The 22,254-nt window shown below is 43.6% G+C and overlaps 1 protein-coding gene across 6 annotated transcripts in view; it reads left to right on the top strand.

Moving 5' to 3' along the window:
* The window catches only part of LOC124041834 (disks large-associated protein 1-like), a 119,672-nt gene that overhangs the window by 93,406 nt on the left and 4,012 nt on the right, over nucleotides 1-22,254 (top strand). For 5 of the 6 annotated variants that reach the window (XM_046359895.1, XM_046359897.1, XM_046359896.1 and 2 more), the window contains 6 exons: nucleotides 3,708-3,903; nucleotides 5,374-5,614; nucleotides 19,590-19,984; nucleotides 20,271-20,356; nucleotides 21,472-21,911; nucleotides 22,117-22,208. In XM_046359895.1, coding sequence (XP_046215851.1) covers nucleotides 3,708-3,903; nucleotides 5,374-5,614; nucleotides 19,590-19,984; nucleotides 20,271-20,356; nucleotides 21,472-21,911; nucleotides 22,117-22,208 — 1,450 coding nt within the window. The remainder of the gene's footprint in view (nucleotides 1-3,707; nucleotides 3,904-5,373; nucleotides 5,615-19,589; nucleotides 19,985-20,270; nucleotides 20,357-21,471; nucleotides 21,912-22,116; nucleotides 22,209-22,254) is intronic. The other variant, XM_046359898.1, reaches the window with a different exon arrangement.

Raw genomic sequence — 22,254 nt, 5'->3', positions numbered from 1 at the left:
CAATCAACAAGAACAAGGTTGACTTATTACACAAAAGAAGATAGTTTAATAGTTTGGCATTTCTTTCTATGTCCCTCTATGACATAGGCCTACAGTAGTATCTAGGCTCTCTGGACCTTTCACTAACCGCAGGGATATAAATTAGATTCTCCTCAAACACACCATGCATGTCTCTATCTCTGAGTACCCACACTGCTGGAGAAGGTTTGGTGAGTAATTACATTAATTAGCCTGGGGACTTCTCTTTAAAAGTGCTGCACTCACAGAATGGAACCTCATTGATGTTTTGTCTGACTTGGATTACAGGCAGAAGGTATGTGTCATTCATTTATGTTATTTCCATTTTGATGCAGTTATTGTATAGGCCGGTTTGGATTTATTTATTGATAATGTTATGGTAATGTTTGATAAGTCAATGTTTTGTACGTGTCCCACATTTCTGTGTTTGTGCGTGCGTATTCTTGACGTTTACCTGTTTTCCTTCAGTGCTTGTTAGATAATGCACCACAGTCATGTGATTCTTGTTACCAAATGGTAATCAAGAAATCATAGGGATATAATACCAGAGAGACACAAATATGCTTTGTCATGAATCCCATTGCTGTCTCATATCATTTGCTTTGGAATGATCAAGAGTCTTATGACTAATGACCAGTGTGTTGGTTTATGTGTTTTTATTTGACATAATGCATCAAGTATATTGTGAGATCTACTACATGGTGTACAATTACTGTACTACTGTGAACATTGATTGCAATACCATTTATGACGCAGTGCTATTTCTTGCCATTGATAGGACAGTACAGTGATAGTCATAGAGGTGGCTAATGTGAAGGAAGGAGAGCACGCAGCACATATGTCAAAGGACGACACAACCCCAACTCTGATTGGTGTAAAATAAGCCAAAATGTTTCTGCTTCAGTGACATCAGGCATAACCAAACCCCATTTAGAGCCAAACACCGAGGAATCCGCAGCTTGGCCCTTCAAGCACTTTAGGTCCCAACTTTTTCCATTTCTTTTGTTCTGCTGGATTCGGAGTCCAGCTCCCAGAAGGCTTTTTGGACCACAGTGGAGTTTCAGTAGAAGTTTCTGAACCGAATGAACCATGCTGCAGCAGCAGAGCAGACCGAGTTTAGACACAGAGTTTCTCAAGTGCCAACCCAACCCAGCACTGTCCTAGCTGTCTTGTCTGCTTGGCTTCCCTCACTGCTGCTGCTTAGAGTGTTGCGTGGGTGGCCTTAAGTGAATTTAGCTGTTTCTCCTCAGCACTGTGGTCGCTGGCTGGCTCGACCTGCTTTATGGGAGAGTGCATAATGGAGGTAGGGCTTTGCAGCTGGAACCAGGATCTATTTTAAAACCATGCATATTATAATACATGCAAGGAGCAGAGTGGACAAACATCAAGTCAATCAATCAAGAGATTCGTTGGATGTATTTAACTTCTCAGATTGAGGTTTAAGCAAATCTGATGTGAATGTGACGTGCACTGAGCATGCCCGTCTTGATGAGAGGGGATCAGACACATTGTTGCGATCTAATTTCACCTGGTTTGATTTTGTTTGATGGTGAAAATGAGACACAGCGAGCTCTATTTTCGGCTGGTGTTAAGGAGGCGCTAGTGTCAAACGGACGTTGGTTTGCAATTTCGTCATGTAAAAACCGGCGCTCTGACATTTTTCAGCTCTAACGCCAGGTTCAGCAATTAACCTGTCTTTTATCTCGCTTGCACTCAGATGGGCAGGGTAGAAATATTTTAGGCGTGTCCTTAAAAACATGATCCAAAGTGCTAATTTCTGGCAGCGCTGATATGGATATTTAAAACTAACCCAAAGCTGGTTATGGCATGAATTTTGACAGCGGAAACTTAGCCTATTCAGCCGTGACGCACACTGCCCATATGCACAAGAAACAAGAGTAGCCTAAAGTGCTTTTGGTGCATACCCTCCCACCCTCTCAATGAAGGCTTTTTTTGTCTGCCCAATGCAATCTCAAAGTAGTCGACTGTCGATAAAGGGTTTGGCTCCTGAGACCGCTTGGAAATAAATCTTAATCACCAAAGCTTTATTAAAATATGAAGTTTGAGAGGAGTAAAACAGTGAGCTGATATTCACTTTTTATCTATGCATTGTAGGCAGGCCCCCATTATTTTATCCATGCAGGTCCCGTTTTGGACGTGCGTAAAACCCCTTCCATGATATGTGTCCATGCCCAACATGAAACGAGAGATGAGTACCTGGGTGAATACTGATGAACCTTGTATTTAGAAATTATCTGTAACCTGTAAAAATGGCTTGTTTTACGTTCCATCTGTTCAAAACCCAAGCACTCCCTTAGGCCTACTATAATGAAGGCTGGTTCAACAGCAATGCCTGTCTTTTTTTTATATCCTGGCCATTTTATGATACCATTACATCTATTTATTGTTGTATTTTTAAACAGCTTGTTCTTCGTTACATTGTATTACAACCAAACTTATTAGAATGATTGATCTTCCTGGTTTTATGGAACTTCTGGAGATGTGTGAATGCGATCAGATCTGTAAGATGTTTTTCCGATTATGTTCATAAAATAGGCCTATTTGGGAGCAGTATAATGGTCAGTGGACATTCTCCCTTTCTCTTTATATTGGATCTTTGTCCAGCTACTGAGAGCAGTTTGGATGTGTGTAAAACCCTCCATAGTCTTCGCTGTTTTAATATATGTCCACAGGGATACATTATGGTGCCTGTAAGTGTGACATAGCCTATTTAAAACGAGTTGTTTTGTTTTTAAACTTTTTATTGTTGTTCTCTTTTTAGTCCTTATCAATAATTAATTTCATCTTGCTTATTGACAATGTTTGTCATGTTTTTGCTCAGACATAATCCAATTTACAGTATGCCTAGCCCATATATCAGTGTGAATGCTATTGAAGCCATGAAATTACTTAGAACAATGCAAATGGGTTCAAGTTAACGTATTTAGCAAAGACAGGTCTACATCTGTAAGCCATTTATCAAACTATAACGGACTAACATTCGAATTGGAGTTGATTCCAGGGCAATACATAAAATTATGTAAATACACAACTTAAAGCTACCACATACAGTATTTCGCCATGGAGCATGTTGTGATTGGCCGGTGAGAGGCCAAGACTCAACACACCCACAACTTGCTTATTCATCAAAACCCAGCCCCTTCGCACCGTTAATTGTAATCGTGAAAATAGCAAAAAATATTTCTGACACACCGCTGAATCTATAGCGTTACCGCCTGCACTTAGCTTTACCATTGTGTTAAAATAGAGCCCAGCATGTTAAAGAAACATTCTTAGTGTGGAAAAAAATATTTGTTTCATACAATGTTCCAGTCTGTTGCTGTGATTCATGAAACTATAATTATGACACCGGTACAACTTGCCAGTGCTCCAGAAATGTCTCTCTTTGATCTGTCCATCAGACATAACTACTGCACCATACCTTTGACTGCTGATCACAGTGAATCAGACTATAACTAACATGCATCAATGACGTCCACATTTATGAGAGCCCATGACATCAGAGTAGCCTGATCTTGCCATCTCATGTCACACAAACTAATGTCACACAAACTCACAATGAGTGACAAAGAGTTGGGAAGATGCACAAACAGATCTGGGATCAGGCTAACAACAGAAGTATATTTTTAACACCTGTTTGAACTCTGTTGACTTGTCTTCATTGGCAGGATCTCCAACGAACACTCTCCGAAGCTGCAGATCAGGAGCCACAGCTACCTGCGGGCGGTGAGTGAAGTTTCCATCAATAGGAGCCTGGACACCCTGGACCCCAAAGGGCTCCTGGACCCCAAAGCGCTGCTCTCCTCACCCCAATACCGCTCGCGAAACGAGAGTTACATGAGGGCAATGAGCACCATCAGCCAGGTTGGTGCTCCCGGCATTACGTCACCATCTCTGGTGCTACGTCTGTGCAAGGGAGGAAAGTCACGTCCAGTCAGCCATTAACTCAGCCACAAATTCATCTCTCCAGCGATGAGATGAATTTTTTATTTCAAACCAATGTCAATGTTCAGCCCTCAAACATCAAGAGTCAACCTAAGAGGAGAAGCCAAATGAAACCATTTATCATTTAAAACTCTCACGAATTTTGATACAGGAAAAATGCTCCGGTTGTCTGCCTTTACAACCAGTGTAAAAATCCTAGCCCACTGCCTTCTAAAGCCGGTGGTGAATTGTTTCATAGTATTTCAAAGATAGCATAACAGAATAAATTTTAATAAAAAATAAGCCATTATCATATGACTTCCATAATGTACTGTATGTCATGCACATTACTTCATGTTAACTCTCAGCTAAATAATCATGTTAAGATTGATTCAAAGATAACAATCAAAGTATCGTACCATATTCTTATTGATGTTCAACTATTCCAAGGACATTCCATTTCGGAGTAAACAAGTCACCCAAAATCAGTCACCTTATGCCCTTTGCTTTTCATGTCTGAAATGACAAATATAACTCACTGAACAATCATCTCCCAAACTAAAATGCAATAAATATTTGGATAAAGGATCAGTATTCACCAACTGTTTCTTCTTTAATACCCTCCCTCAGTTATCAGTGAAAATCAGATGGAATTACAAAACATCTCAGCATTAGTCTTGCCAAAAGCGCCTCAAGCTCTCATCTTTTTGTGTAGGAGTGGTATGCTTTAGACTGTATCCAAACCCTCCTTATCCCACCTAAACCTACAGTATGTTATTGAACCATCTTAGATGCTCTGGTACTCGTCTTACCTACTGTCAGGCCCATCCCCTGCATCTCCCATGATCCTCTGTTTCTGTGCTGATCCACTGCAAGACCCCCTCACCCTCATAGACTAGGGCTTTTTCTCAATTAGTCTTTTCTTGAAGATCCAAGGTTACTCCTCTCTTACTCCCCCTTTTCCTCCAATGTTTTTTGAAATGCAGTCGAGGAGAGAGTATGCCAGGATTTGAGGAAAGACAAATTGAGAAGGGAATGCCTAACTCTGGTTTAGACCCTGAATAAAGCCACCTCCTCATCCCAAACATTCTCTAGGCACTGACCTTGCTTGTTCTCCAATTAACATTGACCCTCACTCTCCCATTCCCTCCGACTCTTCCTCCTCTTGTTACTGCTATTTTGTGGTTCCACTTCTTCTGTTGTAGTTCTCTCCCTTTACTTCTCCTAATGATTCCAGATATGTTTACTCTGCCCCTCAGCGTTAAATGTTAACGGCTATTAAACTCTAGGTAAGTGGCTATTCTATGGTGCGTTTCCCAGGTTAGGATTAGTATACTGATATTTTGATATCTGGTTGTGCTGCACCCCCTTTCTCTCCCCCATCGTCCCCCAATCCCTGTCCCCTTGCAGGTGAGTGAGGTGGAGGTGAACGGGCAGATAGAGCAGGTGTGTGAGCAGATGTTCAGCGAGATGGAGTCGCAGGCCATGGATGTGTTGGACCTGCCCATGCCGAGCTGCTTCCGTATGCGTAGCCACAGCTATGTGAGGGCCATGGACCAGGGCTGCTCCGAGGATGAGGGGATGGCTCTGCTGCCCGCCTCACCCCCCAGGACCACCACCACCACTGTCAGGACCATCCAGAGCAGCACAGGTCAGTTGGTTAATCACTCTTACAATACACACGGATTAGTCACAGGTCAGTCTGGCAAGATGGCGCTGACAGACATGACAGCTCTGCTTTTAGCTCATAAGCAACTTTGCAGCATTTAGTTTTTTTGAGTTTATTTCTTACATTATTAGCCCAGAATGTTTTTTGTTATTACATACAGCCGGAAATAACTTTTGGATATCAGAGCGGCGGTAACCAAGATTACGACCAGGAATATGCCTTTCCCGAATTGGATCCTTTGTTCGTACCCCCCAGGGCAGTTGAACTTATCCCAGAGGCTGCTCCAAAACTCCACTGGCAGAGAAGAGGTATACGGAGTGGACTTCTAGTCTGACTCAGGAGGCGTGCACACCATCCATCGCTGCCGAGTATATTACTCGCTAATGTTCAGTCTCTGAGGATGTCCTTCTAGAGCGACATCAGGGACTGTAACATACTCTGTTTCACAGAATCATGGCTGTCCGAATATACTGACCCCCTCCTTACAGCCAGCTGGGTTCTCAGCACATTGCACAGACGGGAATAAAGAACTCTCCGGGGGAAGAAGAAGAAAATCGGGGGTGTATGTTTCATGATTAACTACTCATGGTGTGATTGTGATAATGTACAGAAACTCAAGTCCTTTTGTTCATTCAAACTAGAATACCTCACAATCAAATGCCGACTGTATTACCTCCCAAGACAATTCTCTTCGGTCATACCACGGCGGCCCTCAAAGACCTACATTGGACTTTGTGCAAACTGGAAACCACATATCCTGAGGCTGCATTTATTGTAACTGGGGATTTTAACAAAGCTTTGAGGATAACAAAGTGGCTGATGTGGCTCACTCTCAAGGACTGTGGTCTCTCGTTCTCCTTGGCAAACGTGAGTAAGACATTTAAACATGTTAACCCTCGCAAGGCTGCCAGCCAGGATGAATCTCTAGCCACGGCCTCAGAGCATGCACAGACCAGCTGGCTGGAGTGTTTACGGACATATTCAATCTCTCCCTCTCCCAGTCTACTGTCCCCACTTCAATACCCAAGAAAGCAAAGGTAACTGAACTAAACAAGTATCACCCCGTAGCACTCACTTCTGTCATCATGAAGTGCTTTGAGAGGCTAGTTAAGGATCATATCGCCTCTACCTTACCTGACACCCTAAACCCACTTCAATTTGCATAGCGCCCAAATAGATCCACCTACGATGCCATTGCACTGCACACTGCCAAATCCCATCTGGACAAGAGGAATACCTATGTAAGAATGCTGTTCATTGACTATAGCTCAGCCTTCAACAGTATAGTGCCCTCCAAGCTCATCATTAAGCTCGGGGCCCTGGGTCTGAACCCTGCCCTGTGCAACTGGGTCCTGGACTTCCTGATGGGCTGCCCCCAGGTGGTGAAGATAGGAAACACCTCCACTTCGCTGATCCTCAACACAGCGGCCCCACAAGGGTGTGTGCTCTGCCCCCTCCTGTATTCCCTGTTCACCCATGAATGCATGGCCACACATTCCTCTAACGTAATCATCAAGTTTGCAGATGACACAACAGTTGGAGTCCTGATTACCAACAATGATGAAACAGCCTCCAGGGAGGAGGTGAGGTCCCTGGCGGAGTGGTGCCAGGAAAATGAATTCTCCCTCAACATCATCAAAATGCTTGTGGACTAGAGGCCTCCTGGGTGGCGCAGTGCTAGCTGTGTCACCAGAGACTCTGGGTTCGAGCCCAGGCTCTGTCGCAGCCGGCATCGACCGGGAGGTCCATGGGGCGACGCACAATTGGCCTAGCGTCGTCCAGGGTAGGGAGGGTTTGGCCGGTAGGGATATCCTTGTCTCATCGCGCACTAGCGATTCCTGTGGCGGGCTGGACCAGGTCGCCAGGTGCACTGTGTTTCCTCCGGCACATTGGTGTGGCTGGCTTCTGGGTTCGATGCACGCTGTGTTAAGAAGCAGTGCGGCTTGGTTGGGTTGTGTTTCGGAGGACGCATGGCTTTCGACCTTCATCTGTCCCTAGCCCGTACGGGAGTTGTAGCGATGAGACAAGATAGTAACTACTAACAATTGGATATCACGATATTGGGGAGAAAAGGGGGTAAAAGAAATGCTTGTGGATTCCAGGAAACAGCAGAGAGAGCACTCTCCTGACGTGACCACAGTAGAGAAGGTGAAAAGCTTCAAGTTCCTCGGCGAACACATCACCGACGATCTGAAATGGTCCACCCACACAGACAGTGTGGTTAAGAACGCGCAAGGTTAAGAACGCGCAACAGCAGCTCTTCAAGCTCAGTAGGCTGAAGAAATTTGGCTTGGCCCCTAAGACCCTCACAAACTTTTACAGATGGGATCACCGCCTGATATGGCAACTGCACTGCACGCATTCGCAGGGCTCTCCAGAGGGTGGTGCAGTCTGCCCAAGGCATCACCAGGGGCACCCGATGTCACAGGCCAAAAAGATCATCAAGGACATCAACCACCCGAGCCACGGCATGTTCACCCCGCTACCATCCAGAAGGCGAGGTCAGTACAGGTGCATCAAAGCTTGGACCGAGAGACTGAAAAACAGCTTCTATCTCAAGGCCATCAGACTGTTAGCTAGCCGGATACCACCCGGTTACTCAACCCGGCACCTTAGAGGCTGCTGCCCTATAGACATGGAATCACTGGCCACTTTAATAATGGAACACTAGTCACTTTAATAATGTTTACATATGAAATGAGTAAAGCAGTATGTATATACTGTATTTTAGTCAATGCCACTCCGACATTGCTTGTCCTAATATTTATATATTTCTTAATTCCCTTATTTTACTTTAGATGTGTGTGTATTGTTGGGATTTGTTAGATACTTCTGCACTGTTGGAAAACAAGCATTTCGCTACACCCTCAATAACATCTGCTAAATATGTTTGTGACCAATACAATTTGATTTGATCTGTTGCGCTGTTTGTCTGGCGAGTCAATACACACACTGCTCTGTCATACCACTGTAGCAAAAGGAAGTGTCTTCTCTATCCACCACCACGATTAGACCCTCAAGAGCAAAAACAAACACTACTGTCAGCGTTGCATAGACCAATAAAGGTCAATGTCTCCCCTGGAATGCCTAAAGTTCACACCATCACCACTATGGAGACGCTCAAGAGCACCACAGGTCTGTGTTTATCACTTTCACAATGCACATTGATCTACTGTACCAACACTGTCAGGGCAGCACATACCAGCAAAGGTCAATGTCAAGAAAGACTCTCTCCACAGGATCACAGTATGTTCACCTGACTCCCAGAATATACACCACCCTCACACAACCCACAATCATAGCAGCACTAAGCCTGAGGATGCTCTAAGCAGGAGTAGAGCTGAGCCTGAGGCCTATCACCACTGTATCTCTTTGAGAGGAGATTACTTTTATTGGTGCTATGGTCAAAACATGGCTGCTTGCCTGGTCCAGTCCAGCATGAGGAACATGATTGTCTCTCCCTGGTATATTAAATCACTGTTATATACAGAACATTTTAAATCCGAGCTGGTGTGTGTAATAGGCTTGGAAATGGCACTAATTTCTCAAATGTGGTTAATGGAGCTGAAGAAAATCCTTAGAAGAAAAAAACAAATTTTATGTCATTTCTGTAATTAAATACAATATTTTCAGAGATAAAGTGTGATATGATAAGGACCCTCTAAAATTCACTTATCAAGTTATTTATTTAAAAAAATGTCATTTTTTTATAAAATTCACTGAAATGCTTCAAAGGACTTTATCAAACTTAGAGACTTCCCCATCAGATGAGTCCCAGGTGTCAGTGCTGATTTGAGTTGTACTTCCTGCAACCTAGTTTGACTGTTCCTCTGGGAATTCTTGTTCTTCTAGTGGCAATCCACTGACAGCAAGGCTCTGTTTGACCTCCCAGGATGAAACGTTAAGAGACATCTCTGTAGTCCCAGGAAATTATCATCAGGACCATTTTGCCATATTTTAAATTAAACCAACATGTAGTTTGAAAATAATTGTTGAGTTTATAGATAATCATGAAAGTACTGTTACCATGCAGAGGTAGAATGAAATAATAACAAAACTGCTAAGGACAGATCTCTATAACTGATGTTGAGTTGTCTTGTGAAAATAAAGGAGCCAGTTGCTTATTAAGTTCTCGTTTAGCTCTTATAACGTATAATGCTTCAGTACTGCAACAACAAAGACTTCAGATATGCATAGTTGATGCATAGGTACAGTCATCTGAAACAGATAAATAATAAGGGCTTTCTACCTCCACGTCTTTGCTGGTGCTGCATGTCTGACTGAAGATATGCGCTCGCTACTTTCCATCCTGCTGCTCTGCACCTGGGGGTAGTCAAGGCAGACATATGGGCTGGACCCGCAGGAGAGCTGCTTGAGTGAGTGGAGAAAAGAGAGAAAGAAAAACGTGTGAAATAGCTTTTATTTATTTTATACACATTATTTATTTCACGATGTCAATATGTCTTTGTTGTAAATGTTTATGTGCCAAACTGGTGGCAGTTGAGAAAAAAAGAGTTTCAGAGTTAATAAAAAATAATGCCATTGTTGATTGGATAATTTTCTCATTAATTGGACAAATTTTTCTTGGACCATATGGTCTATATGGACACAGATGTAAAAAAAAATGAATACTATATATGAATACATTTCTTTTAAGTTATTCATGTATAAATTGCCAAAGTTATCATAGATTACCTGTTAATTACTGAAGATTCCACTAACATTGGTAAATTAACGGTAGCTTTGCAACCCTAGATGAGAAAATGTGTGGAGGGAAGTTTCTGGAATATTTGATCTTTCACGATTGCCGTTGGGTCTGAGTGAAAACATCAAGCTGGCATTTGCGTCCTGTCCCGACTCTGCCGTCAGCACTCCACAACATCTCTAGACATTTGAGCTGTAGGGGGGGGGGATCAGAGGCTGCTCTCATAAGTTTGAACATGATGCCGAAATCTAGTTTGCATGTTAGATAATGGGCTTGAGAGTGGTACTATGTTTCATTGTATGTGGGCACGGAAGCAGTATATGTGTTCTTTGTACTCCGTACTGTACAGGTTATTGTCTATGTATCATACGTTTTCGTCAATTCTTGGTAATCTGTCCTATGACGTCCTTGTCCACATCAAATAAAAGCAGTTGAAGAAGATTTCTAATGAGGCAGCAGATTAATTAGGCATTAGGGGAGCATGGCCCTGAAAGAGGTCACCCTCAGTTAAGAGCCAGGCTAAGACATCTAAAGCCCATGCAAATCGCTTCCCCTTTCTGTGCTTTGACTTATCTGCATCTCTGATATCCTACTTTCCCACCATGTATAATTTCCCCACCCATTTCAAAAAGGCAGACAAGCCGTTACATTTTTTGTAGATAATTCTGCCTAAAAATATATAATTATATTAATATGAACACAGGGCGTCGACATCCTTTGATAAGCTTGTGTGTGAATTGAAAACAGCTGCAACAACGTCATAAGCTGTTTTGTGAGGAGTAGAGACAGAATAGGGAATCAAACCGGAGCGTACAGCCCTGACAAAACCGTGTGATCCTAAACCCTTTCTTCACAAAACCTTGTGGACTCTTCTCCTAATAACACAGTTCAACAGAAATTGTCCACAAGGTTTTGAGAGGAAAAGGGGTTTGGTCCACACGGTTTTGAGAGGAAAGGGGGTTTGGTCCACACGGTTTTGAGAGGAAAAGGGGTTTGGTCCACAAGGGTTTGAGAGGAAAAGGGGTTTGGTCCACACGGTTTTGAGAGGAAAAGGGGTTTGGTCCACACGGTTTTGAGAGGAAAAGGGGTTTGGTCCACAAGGTTTTGAGAGGAAAAGGGGTTTGGTCCACAATGTTTTGAGAGGAAAATGTTTTTGGTCTTCAAGGTATTGTGAAAAAGAAAGTCCACAAGGTTTTGAGGCAGAAATAAGAGAGCCAAACTCATCAGAGTGAGGCCCTGACATTGACGCTTGGTGTGCAGTGGAGGAAGGGGGCGATCCCAGTGATGGCTCATCGCCATGGTGCTGTGAGAGATTTATACGCTGCTGTACGAGAGAGAGAGAGGAGAGAGAGTCTTATGGTAGAGTTAATGGGGAGGAGTGTTGGTGCTGACATTCAGAGGGCACCTCTACCCCTCGTACATGGCTCTGAGTCTGCCTCCCTGAGACATACCATCTGCCTAAGGGAATGGAAAGCAGGAGATGGGCATAGTTCAAAGTTGTAACTCAGGTTTCTAGGTTATTTTAGGTGAATGCAATTTACAAGGAAGCCTTGTAGGTCAGATAAAATTTATTCTGTTTATCTGATGAATTACCATGTGATTCTTGATTATTTGTGTCATATTTTACTAGACTTGTGATGCCATCCTTCCAAGTCTTGTTAATCACTTGAGGAAGCCTGGAAAGCGAGGCTATATTTTTCCATACAGTACGCGGCAGATCAGATATAAAGCTTCTTAATCCCATGATTCTTGTGAAAGTGTTTTCCATCCATCCTCCCATCCTTACTAATCTGTGAGACTGATGTGTGTGATTGACGTGTTTCCCTAAACAGCTAAGATGATGGGATGCCAAGAGGCCTTTGGTGTGTAGCGGTGAGTGGGTGTGAGTGCTGCTGCTGCTGAGAGTAGATATGGGTGATTGTACATGACATCTGTGTAATACTGGTGCAAGCTGAGCCCTAGGACTCCTGCTGGCTCATACATACAGCAGAGGAGTGAGCGATGAGGAGAGAAAGAGCGAAATGAGGAGGGGATACTGTTACAGCTCAGGAGTTGTGCAGTCAGAGCTGTTACAAGAGGATGTCCCCTGGACTTAGAGAATAGAGTGTAGGTACTGGTGGTACTCAGTGTAGGGATCAGTGTTTTGGGAAAGAAAGCACTCTCAAAGCACTAGTTGTTCTAGTGTAGTCAGGTGTTTCAGCGACATTTACAGTGTTTCTACAACTGCCAGCTGATAATACATTCTTCAAGAGGCAATGCATTTACACTTACAAACTATTTAAAAAATAGTGACCTTCATCTCCAGCAAGCCAAGCTCGGCAGTAGAATACAAATAGCCGTCATCTTACCCTCGACTATTATTTCCTCAGACGCTGTCGTACAGTGTAAACAACACTGGTTATAGCTGGAGATCGGAGTCATGTGGGGCCTGTCTCCATGCCTCATTCCCAGAAAGAAGTCCACCATGGACTGAGATCATTCCCCCAAGGCAGCCTGAGTGAATGACCCATCTGTGTTCTACGGCTAGAAGGCCTCATTCATCACCCTCCGGCCCTGCCCTGGCTCCTGCCTGTCTGTCAACCACAGTTAACCTCCAGCCTAGCAGGGCATGAATGAGCCCGTCTTTCCTTCCGCTGACGCTGCGTGTGCCAACACACACGAGGGGTTCTGCCTCCACTCTGACCCTGTCAAGGAATACTTGAATATTCTGCTGAAACTGTGAATCTGTTGACAGCTACTTCCTACTGCGGACTGGAACAGACGAGATGAGATGCATATGGGAAAAAGTTGATTTTTATTATTATTTGAAAATGGTTAAGGAATGGCATTAGATTCCTGAATGACAGGGTTTGTAAGCATGTTACATGGGTTAATATGGGATCATCTTTACTATGCACTGCAGTACATGTTTAGCAGTTAGTCCAATGGCTTTATGGAGCTAAAGCTGATCTTTACATAGATTCCTGCAGTGGCGGTGGAGGATTGGGGCTGTTTTGAAGTCTTCTAATGTTTTTTCTGCTTCACATCGTGAACCAGAACATGTACAGTACCATGGAGATCTTTAAAAAGATACAGTGCATAGAGGCACAGCACAGAGAAGAAAGTGACAACATTGTGGGCAATTAAAGGGAAATGGTTGTCATGGTAAAATGGTTGTCATGGTACTTTGTGTTACAATGGATGCCCTGGTCCACAGTAACCTCCAGCGTGGTTTATAGCATATGTGACCTACTCCTACATCTTCATATTTAGCTCTTACTGACGCAATTATGATGGATTATCTCTCTCTCTCAATAAAAAGACGCTGAGTCATACACACTCAAGTTCTCCATCCGTTCTCTTGGGTTCTTACTTATATCTTAATTGAATCATATCTTAATTTCATTTCCACACTGTGCTGGTGACGGAGAATAGTGAAGGTAAGGATGGTATCAATAACTCAAGTAACACTTGTTTTGTAAGCAGCCATGTTTGTTGTTGCTGTGGTTGTTGTTTCCACTGTAGGAAGATCCTGATTAGATCATGGTGCATAACATTGTACTTAGCTAATGAGTGTTCTCTTCCCTGAAGCCAGATGTGCAACGTATAAACATAGACATACGATATGACTCACAAGAATTTACATACTTCCACCTACACTACCTGCATGGCTGAATAGAAAAAAATAAGAATTCCACATAGCTCCTGTGCTATATCACACATCCATCTCTGTATTTCGGTCTGTTCTTGTGTATAAGGGAGGGAACACACAAACTTAGGGCTCAGACACACCAATGGTGTTTGCTGGTTGAAAGTACTTAACATCGCTGAACGTAATTTGTGAACCGACTGCGCACCGATTCCACATGTAGAATCACATGTAAAATTTTGGGTGGTCACTAACACACAGTGCACTGAGAAAATTTGCAGATGAACGCTAGATCCACATTCGGTGTGATGTGTGAGCCTTTAGAGAGGGAACACACAGATCTATGCTGCCTGTCCGTGAAATGGAGACTAGTTATCTGGCCGGGATTGGTCTTCTTGGTAGTGTCAGTGTCATTCAGCCTGTCCTCTAACAGGCTGACTATACCGCTTGCGTGGCATGCACGAGGCGTTGCAAAATAAATTTAGATATCTATATTATTCTGCGTTGCCAAGGGCTAAAATAGAAGTCAGTTCTATTTCTGACGCAGATCACGCTGCAAGTCCTGCAACTCCTAAACAGGTACCCACGTGCCATCTCATTGGTTATACCCACATGGGTGACTGAAAGACGAAATAAGTCAGTGGGGGTAATGCACGTAATTTATGAAAGTTGCCCATTGCAATATAAAGTCAAAGAAAATGCCTGGAAGGAGGAGAGTTGACTAGAAACGATTCAGTATCCATGTATGTGTGGATTAATTGGTGGAGTAGAGGACCTTGTGCATTTCAGGTAAAATAAGAACTCAATGTTTATATCCCAGGACAAATTAGCTAGCAAGTGCAAGCTAGCTCGCTAAATTGCCATAAATGTTTAATGCTTTTCGACTTGTCCCCAAATTAATATAATTGGTTCAGAGTTTGTTTTGATATTTTAACCTGCGTGTTATGATCGGGGCGGCAGGGTAGCCTAGTGGTTAGAGCGTTGGACTAGTAACTGGAAGGTTGCAAGTTCAAACCCCCGAGCTGATAAGGTACAAATCTGTCGTTCTGCCCCTGAACAGGCAGTTAACCCACTGTTCCTAGGCCGTCATTGAAAATAAGACTTTGTTCTTAACTGACTTGCCTAGTTAAATAAAGGTAAATAAATAAAAGATCGCATTTGGTGTGGGGAGACAAAATACATTTATGCATGATGGCGCACGCGTGCAGCCGATTAGGGTTCCATGTAAGACAGAGCAGGGCTACATGGTACGTAAACCGTCTGCACACGTGCGCCATTCCTAATGTGATGATTAGATTGGATAGTCCTAAAAACTTTTGGGTCATGTTTTACCCAATAGGAACTGAGTGATGACTGGTGTAATTTTCTTTCTCAGTGAGTAGATAAGATGTTCCTGAACACTTCTGAATTAATCCAGATAATGCCATGATTAAGACAAATCAGTAATGAATTACTAATAATGAGTGAGAAGGTTAGAGGCTACAACAAAACAAAACCTCTCACCATTACCAATAATGGGAGGTTTGTTTTTTGTGGGGTGGGTGGGTGAATGGTCTTTGTGTCTTTTGTAACTTTCTGAACACTTCTACATTAATGTGAATGCTACCATGATTATCCATAATCATATCCATAACCATGGTATGTGTGTTCAGAAACATCTTCTATTGTTACTCACAAATAAAGTTTCTCCAAAATGACACAATACATTTATTAACAATTCACTTGCTGTTAGGCAAAAATATAATCTGAAACACAACCAAAACAACCTGCAAATGCATCCAACAAGTTTGTATAGTCGCAAACTTGATGTAGCATTGACAGTGAATTTGATTAAAAACATATTTTTCCTCAAATGGGGAGCTAGATACATAAAGAGCGTTCATTTCTAAATGGTAAAACAGATATGTATGAAAATACCCTCAAGTAAAAGGTGACATTATGTACTGCCGCCTCATATGGCAGTCTCTATGGGGGTGTCACAGGGTTCAATTCTCTGGCCGACTCTTTTTTTCTGTATATATCAATGATGTTGCTCTTGCTGAGGGCGATTCCCTGATCCACCTCTACTCAGACGACACCATTCTGTATACTTCCGGCCCGTCCTTGGACACCGTGCTATCTAACCTCCAAACGAGCTTCAATGCCATACAACACTCCTTCCGTGGCCTCCAACTACTCTTAAACGCTAGCATCACCACCCTGGATGGTTCCGACCTTGAATATGTGGACATCTATAAGTACCTAGGTGTCTGGCTAGACTGTAAACTCTCCTTCCATACTCATATCAAACATCTCCAATCGAAAATCAAATCAAGAGTTGGCTTTCTATTTCACAACAAAGCCTCCTTCACTCATGCCGCCAAACTGACCCTAGTAAAACTGACTATCCTACCGATCCTCGACTTCGGCGATGTCATCTACAAAATAGCTTCCAACACTCTACTCAGCAAACTGGATGCAGTTTATCACAGTGCCATCCGTTTTGTTACTAAAGCACCTTATACCACCCGCCACTGCGACCTGTATGCTCTAGTCAGCTAGCCCTCGCTACATATTCGTCGCCAGACCCACTGGCACCAGGTCATCTACAAGTCCATGCTAGGTAAAGCTCCGCCTTATCTCAGTTCACTGGTCACGATGGCAACACCCACCCACGCTCCAGCAGGTGTATCTCACTGATCATCCCTAAAGCCAACACCTCATTTGGCCGCCTTTCGTTCCAGTTCTCTGCTGCCTGTGACTGTAACGAATTGCAAAAATCGCTGAAGTTGGAGACTTTTATCTCCCTCACCAACTTCAAACATCTGCTATCTGAGCAGCTAACCGATCGCTGCAGCTGTACATAGTCTATCGGTAAATAGCCCACCCAATTTTACCTACCTCATCCCCATACTGTTTTTATTTATTTACTTTTCTGCTCTTTTACACACCAATACCTCTACCTGTACATGATCATCTGATCTTCTATCACTCCAGTGTTAATCTGCAAAATTGTAATTATTCGCCTACCTCCTCATGCCTTTTGCACCCAATGTATATAGACTTTCTTTTTTTTCTACTGTGTTATTGACTTGTTTATTGTTTACTCCATGTGTAACTCTGTGTTGTCTGTTCACACTGCTATGCTTTATCTTGGCCAGGTCGCAGTTGCAAATGAGAACTTGTTCTCAACTAGCCTACCTGGTTAAATAAAGGTGAAATAAAAAATAAAATAAAAATGTGAAAAATTTGAGCTCAAATCCAAAATGGTGTTGTATAGAGCCAAATTAAGAATACATTAGCTTCACTGTCCAAATGCATATGGAGGGGAGTATATGTCATACACAACCCTGGAAGGACCTGCTACTAGGAGGCTATTGATTTAACAACATAATATGTGTATTCTGCCTAACAGCATACTATGTGTATTCTGTATTGAGTATTGTCTCTACAGCACAATAGGCTTTGTTTGACAAATTCTGGATTATTTGTGTGTGTAATAGATACAGTACAGGCAGCATGGCCAGGGGGGGTCCAGGGACAGAGGGGGCGGAGTGCAGCAGGGTCACTGCTACACACTAATAAGCTCCACAGTTTGTCAGAGCTGGTGGTGTCTGTGCTCCTTCTCCCTCTCCCTGCCAGCCATCGCTCATCAAAAACAAAGCCAGACAGTTGATTTCTATCGTGAAAGTTTTAGAAGTGGCGATGTCAAAAGAGATCATGAGTTGGTGTGTGTCTGTGTATGAGAGATAAAGAGAGAGAGAGACTGTTCTTTGCTTCTGTGTGGTCTGAGGGCATGGTGCTATTTATTCAGTCCTGTCAGAGTTTGCGTTTTGAAGTACTTGTCAAAGCAGACAGAATCCTGGGGCTGGGCCTAGACTCTCTCCATCGACGTAACATAAGTATCCTGCCGCCCTACATGGATCATTCCTCCACAGACACTTCACTTTGTTAGCTTGCCATGGAATAAAATATCTAATATGTGCTGGAGACGATCCCAATATTTCTCACAAGTGAAACATTCATTTAAGAACTCAATTGAAAAGCATTTTTCTTGTACAATTGGACCTGTATTGATGTACAGTTGGACCTGTATTGATGTTTCTATGGATAGAAGTACGACGTTTTTCTCTGTACAGTGCCTTTGGGAAAGTATTCAGACCCCTTGACTTTTTCCACATTTTGTTATGTTACAGCCTTATTCTAAAATGGAACTTTTTTTAAATCCTCAGCAATAGACACAATACCCCATAATGACAAAGCGAAAACACGTTTTTAGACATTTTGGAAAATTCAATCAATATAAAGAAACAGAAATGCCTTATTTACATAAGTATGATGATCCTTTGCTATGAGACTCGAAATTGAGCTGAGATGCATCCTGTTTCCATTTGATCATCCTTGAGATGTTTCTTCAATTTCCTGTGGTAAATTCAATTGATTGGACATGATTTGGAAAGGCACACATATGGGTATGTTTTTCAGTGGAATGGACTGGGATACTAGTCAGGATCGAGGGAAAGATGAACGAAGCAAAGTACAGAGAGATCCTTGATGAAAACCTGCTCCAGGGCGCTCAGGACCTCAGACTGGGGAGAAGGTTCAGCTTCCAACAGCACAACGACCCTAAGCACACAGCCAAGACAATGCAGGAGTGGCTTTGGGACAAAGCCCGGACCAGGGTCCGGACTTGAACCCGACCGAACGTCTCTGGAGATACCTGAAAATAGCTGCGCAGCGACGCTCTCCATCCAGCCTGACAAAATTTGAGAGGATCTGCAGAGAAGAATGGGAGAAACTCCCCAAATACAGGTGTGCCAAGCTTGTAGTGTCATACCCAAGAAGACTTGAGGCTGTAATCACTGGCAAAGGTGCTTCAACAAAGTACTAAGTAAAGGGTCTAAATAGTTATGTAAATGTAATATTTCAGTTTTAAAAAATAAATATATATTTGCAAAAATGTCTACAAACCTGTTTTTGAATTGTCATTATGGGGAATTGTGTGTAGATGTAATCCCTTTTAGAATAGGGCTGTAACATAAGAAAATGGGGGGAAATGGAGGTGTCTGAATACTTTCCGAATGCATAGTATTGTCTGTCTGCTCATTTGTGTTACATGATTTACCATCTCACAGTTCCGCACTCTATGAGAAACTCCACTGTTCATTTGCTGTGCTTTGGTGTTTCACTCTACTTTTACATGAATGACTAACCCTCATTATTTTTGGTGTAATTGCACATTTTGTAATGAGCAGTTAACTCTTGACTAGATTGTGTAAGCCATCACAAAACCAAGCTATCACAAACTTTAAAAATAGGGTGAGTGTGGTAGAGAGAGGTAGAAAGAGTAGGAATAAAAAACCCTTGTGTTTTATTCATGTCTTTCTATAAATTTGCTCGCAGACCTCTACCACTACTATCACCATTACCTTTTTAGATTGTACCATGTTCCCTCTTCATCAATGAGACTTGTTGCCCTCCCCTGATCACCTATAGATTTGACTGTGTGTATGAGAACATCAAAAACCTGTCCACAGCGGGAGAGTAGAATATACATTCCTACTTTGATATGTTAGAAAGCTATGACATGTGTGTGTTAAATATCCCCCTCGCAAGTACTTTACCTCTCCCATGGTTCCCCACAGTGTCATCATGCATCACAACCTATAAGAAGACCCCACCCCCGGTGCCGCCCCGCACCTCCAAACCCTTCATCTCCATCACAGCCCAGAGCAGCACCGAGTCGGCCCAGGATGCCTACATGGATGGCCATGGCCAGGGGGGCAGGGATAGTCACCAGCAGGGAGACATGACCATCCAGTCAGGCCTGTCTAACTCAACAGAGAGCATCGACAGCATGAAGGCCCTAACGGCAGCCATTGAGGCGGCCAACGCCCAGGTCCACGGCCCTGCTAGCCAGCATGTTGCAAACAGCAGCATCACCATCACCACCACCACCTCGGCCCTGGCCCATATCACGGAGGACAGCAGGAAGGAGCAGGCCAGGCGGGCCAAGTGCCAGCTGTCCATCGGCATCCAGGTCTGTGGTAGACACTACCTCACAACCACTTTTCTGGTGTCGTTTAACATTTTGTTTGATCTGATATGGGAATAATAAGAAATTAATTAGTTGACACACGAGTCACGTTTTGAGAGACTGGATCCTCATCCCCTTTCTGTGTTGACAGGTTCTAATCTTGCTCTATACTGTCCTCTAGTGGCACATGTTTACATTACTTCACCCTGGTGTTCTGGATATCTTAGTGACTGAAAAATAGATGTCTAGTTTATAGGTGAATTCGTTTTTTGGATAATTTCATGTCCAGGTGGATGGGCCAGAAGAGGAAGCTCTGGAGATGGAAGACCAGTCCAAGTACCAATCAATTGGGGTCCAAGTGGAGGACGAGAGGGGGTGAGTCTCTCTCTCGCTTTCTCTCGATCAGTCAGTTCAGAATGTCAGTCCTTCACTGTTTCTTGCCTTCATGACCTTTTTGTGTGAATGTCCAGAGAAAGCCATCCATTTACAAATGAAGGCTGTTACTAAGTGAGTCTAGGGTTGCTGGGAGAAGCAGCTTGTGCCTAGGGTTGTCAATATGGTGGAACAGCTGCGCTAGCAAAACAGACATTTGGAACTATGGCATTTCCTGCCCCGTCTCTCTGAAAAGGAAATGGTGAGTGAGTTGTGTTTGTCTGTTGGCCTTGCCGGTGACGCATCTTCAGTGACTTCAGCTGAGTCATCTCCAGCTCACCTGCGACTGCAGTCTGATGAGGCAAACCAAACGCCTACTCTCACTCACAAGATTATTCTCTAATTTTTGATACTGGAGATAAAAGTTGGAGAAATAGACTGGGTAGACTTTAAAGTAGCTGACTGCAGCTGGTTTCTTCAACTTCTGTCTGTTAATGAGGAGCACTGACTGCCCACTACAGCAGCTTAGTCATACTAAATACTGTGAGAGTTTGAATATGAATCAGAGTGAAATTATTCACGTTATACACCTTATTGTATATTTCTTCCTTGTGCTGCGTGTGTTCTGCTCCACCCTATGTGTTGAATAGGACAAATATAGCAGCGATAGTCATCGGCATCGTGAGGCAGTTCTTGTACAGCTCTGCTGTGTCTGCAGTGAAGGGCGCTCCCTCTAAAGGAATAGTCATGGCTGGTGGGTGTTTTAGAGTAGTAGGCTTGCTCCGTGATGACTGCAGCCTAGGGCCCCTTCCGTTCCCTTACTCTGTGTCTCTGTACACCTCACACACTAACACTCTGTGTGGGATGTTCATTCATGGTACCATGGATTGGCTCAAAATGTGGTAAAATGAACCTTCCATCCATCAGAATGGTTGGAGAATAGAATATTGCAGTACTGGTAGTTTCAGAGCAAATGCAGGGCCTTAAGTTCTTCTGACCACATTGTGACCTGGCCAGAAAAACTCTGCACCTTATGTAAAGCCTTAAATTAGGTTCAAGTTTTTCCTAGTCAGGTCACCTCAGACTGAGCACTGATGTATATCTCCCCCTGTTGGCAGATACCGGCAGTTCATCCGCTCCAACAGTGTAACGGCAGCAGTACAGGCAGACCTGGACATGCCTGACATATTAGACAGCCCCCTGGACTCCCCAGAAGCAGACCTGCCCTTCTCAGGCTCTGTGTCCCGCAAGTACTCCCGCGAAGCCGCCACCTCGCCAGCCTCTGCCTCCACCGTCAGCATCCAAGGCTCGGGCAACCACTACCACGCCTGTACCTCAGACGACTACGATGACATGTGCTTCGACCCGTCCATCCTGCCCCCGCCTGACCCCTGGATCGACAGTGTGACTGAAGATCCCCTGGAGGTAGTCCAGAAGTCTGTGTGCCAGAGGGACGGACGCTGGTTCCTCAAGCTGCTGCAGGCCGAGACGGACCGCATGAAGGGCTGGTGCAGACAGATGAAGCAGGACGAACAGGAGAACGACCTGCCGGATGACAGTGAGTCTGGCCTGTCCAAAAGCATTTACACTACTACCTATCACAATTGTGTGAGAGCAGTGGAGGCTAGTGCCGTGTAGTTGTGCATAATTGTACTTGTGATAGGTACAATTAGGTGGCCTCATTCCAGCCATTACAATGAGACAGTCCTCTGATTTCTCCCTGTGTGATCTGATCTGTATTTACAATATCTTCCTCTCTACAGTCTTGGGGAAAATGAGGCTTGCCGTAGGAAGTGCTCAGCTCCTGATGTCACAGAAGTTCCAGCAGTTCAGGGAACTTTGTGAGGAGAACCTGGTGTGCGACTCTTCTAGTTCTTCAGTTTCCTTTGACTCCCCCTGTT

Source organism: Oncorhynchus gorbuscha, linkage group LG08, assembly GCF_021184085.1.
Source record: "Oncorhynchus gorbuscha isolate QuinsamMale2020 ecotype Even-year linkage group LG08, OgorEven_v1.0, whole genome shotgun sequence".
Lineage (NCBI taxonomy): Eukaryota > Metazoa > Chordata > Actinopteri > Salmoniformes > Salmonidae > Oncorhynchus > Oncorhynchus gorbuscha.
This window is presented reverse-complemented; position numbering and strand designations above follow the sequence as displayed.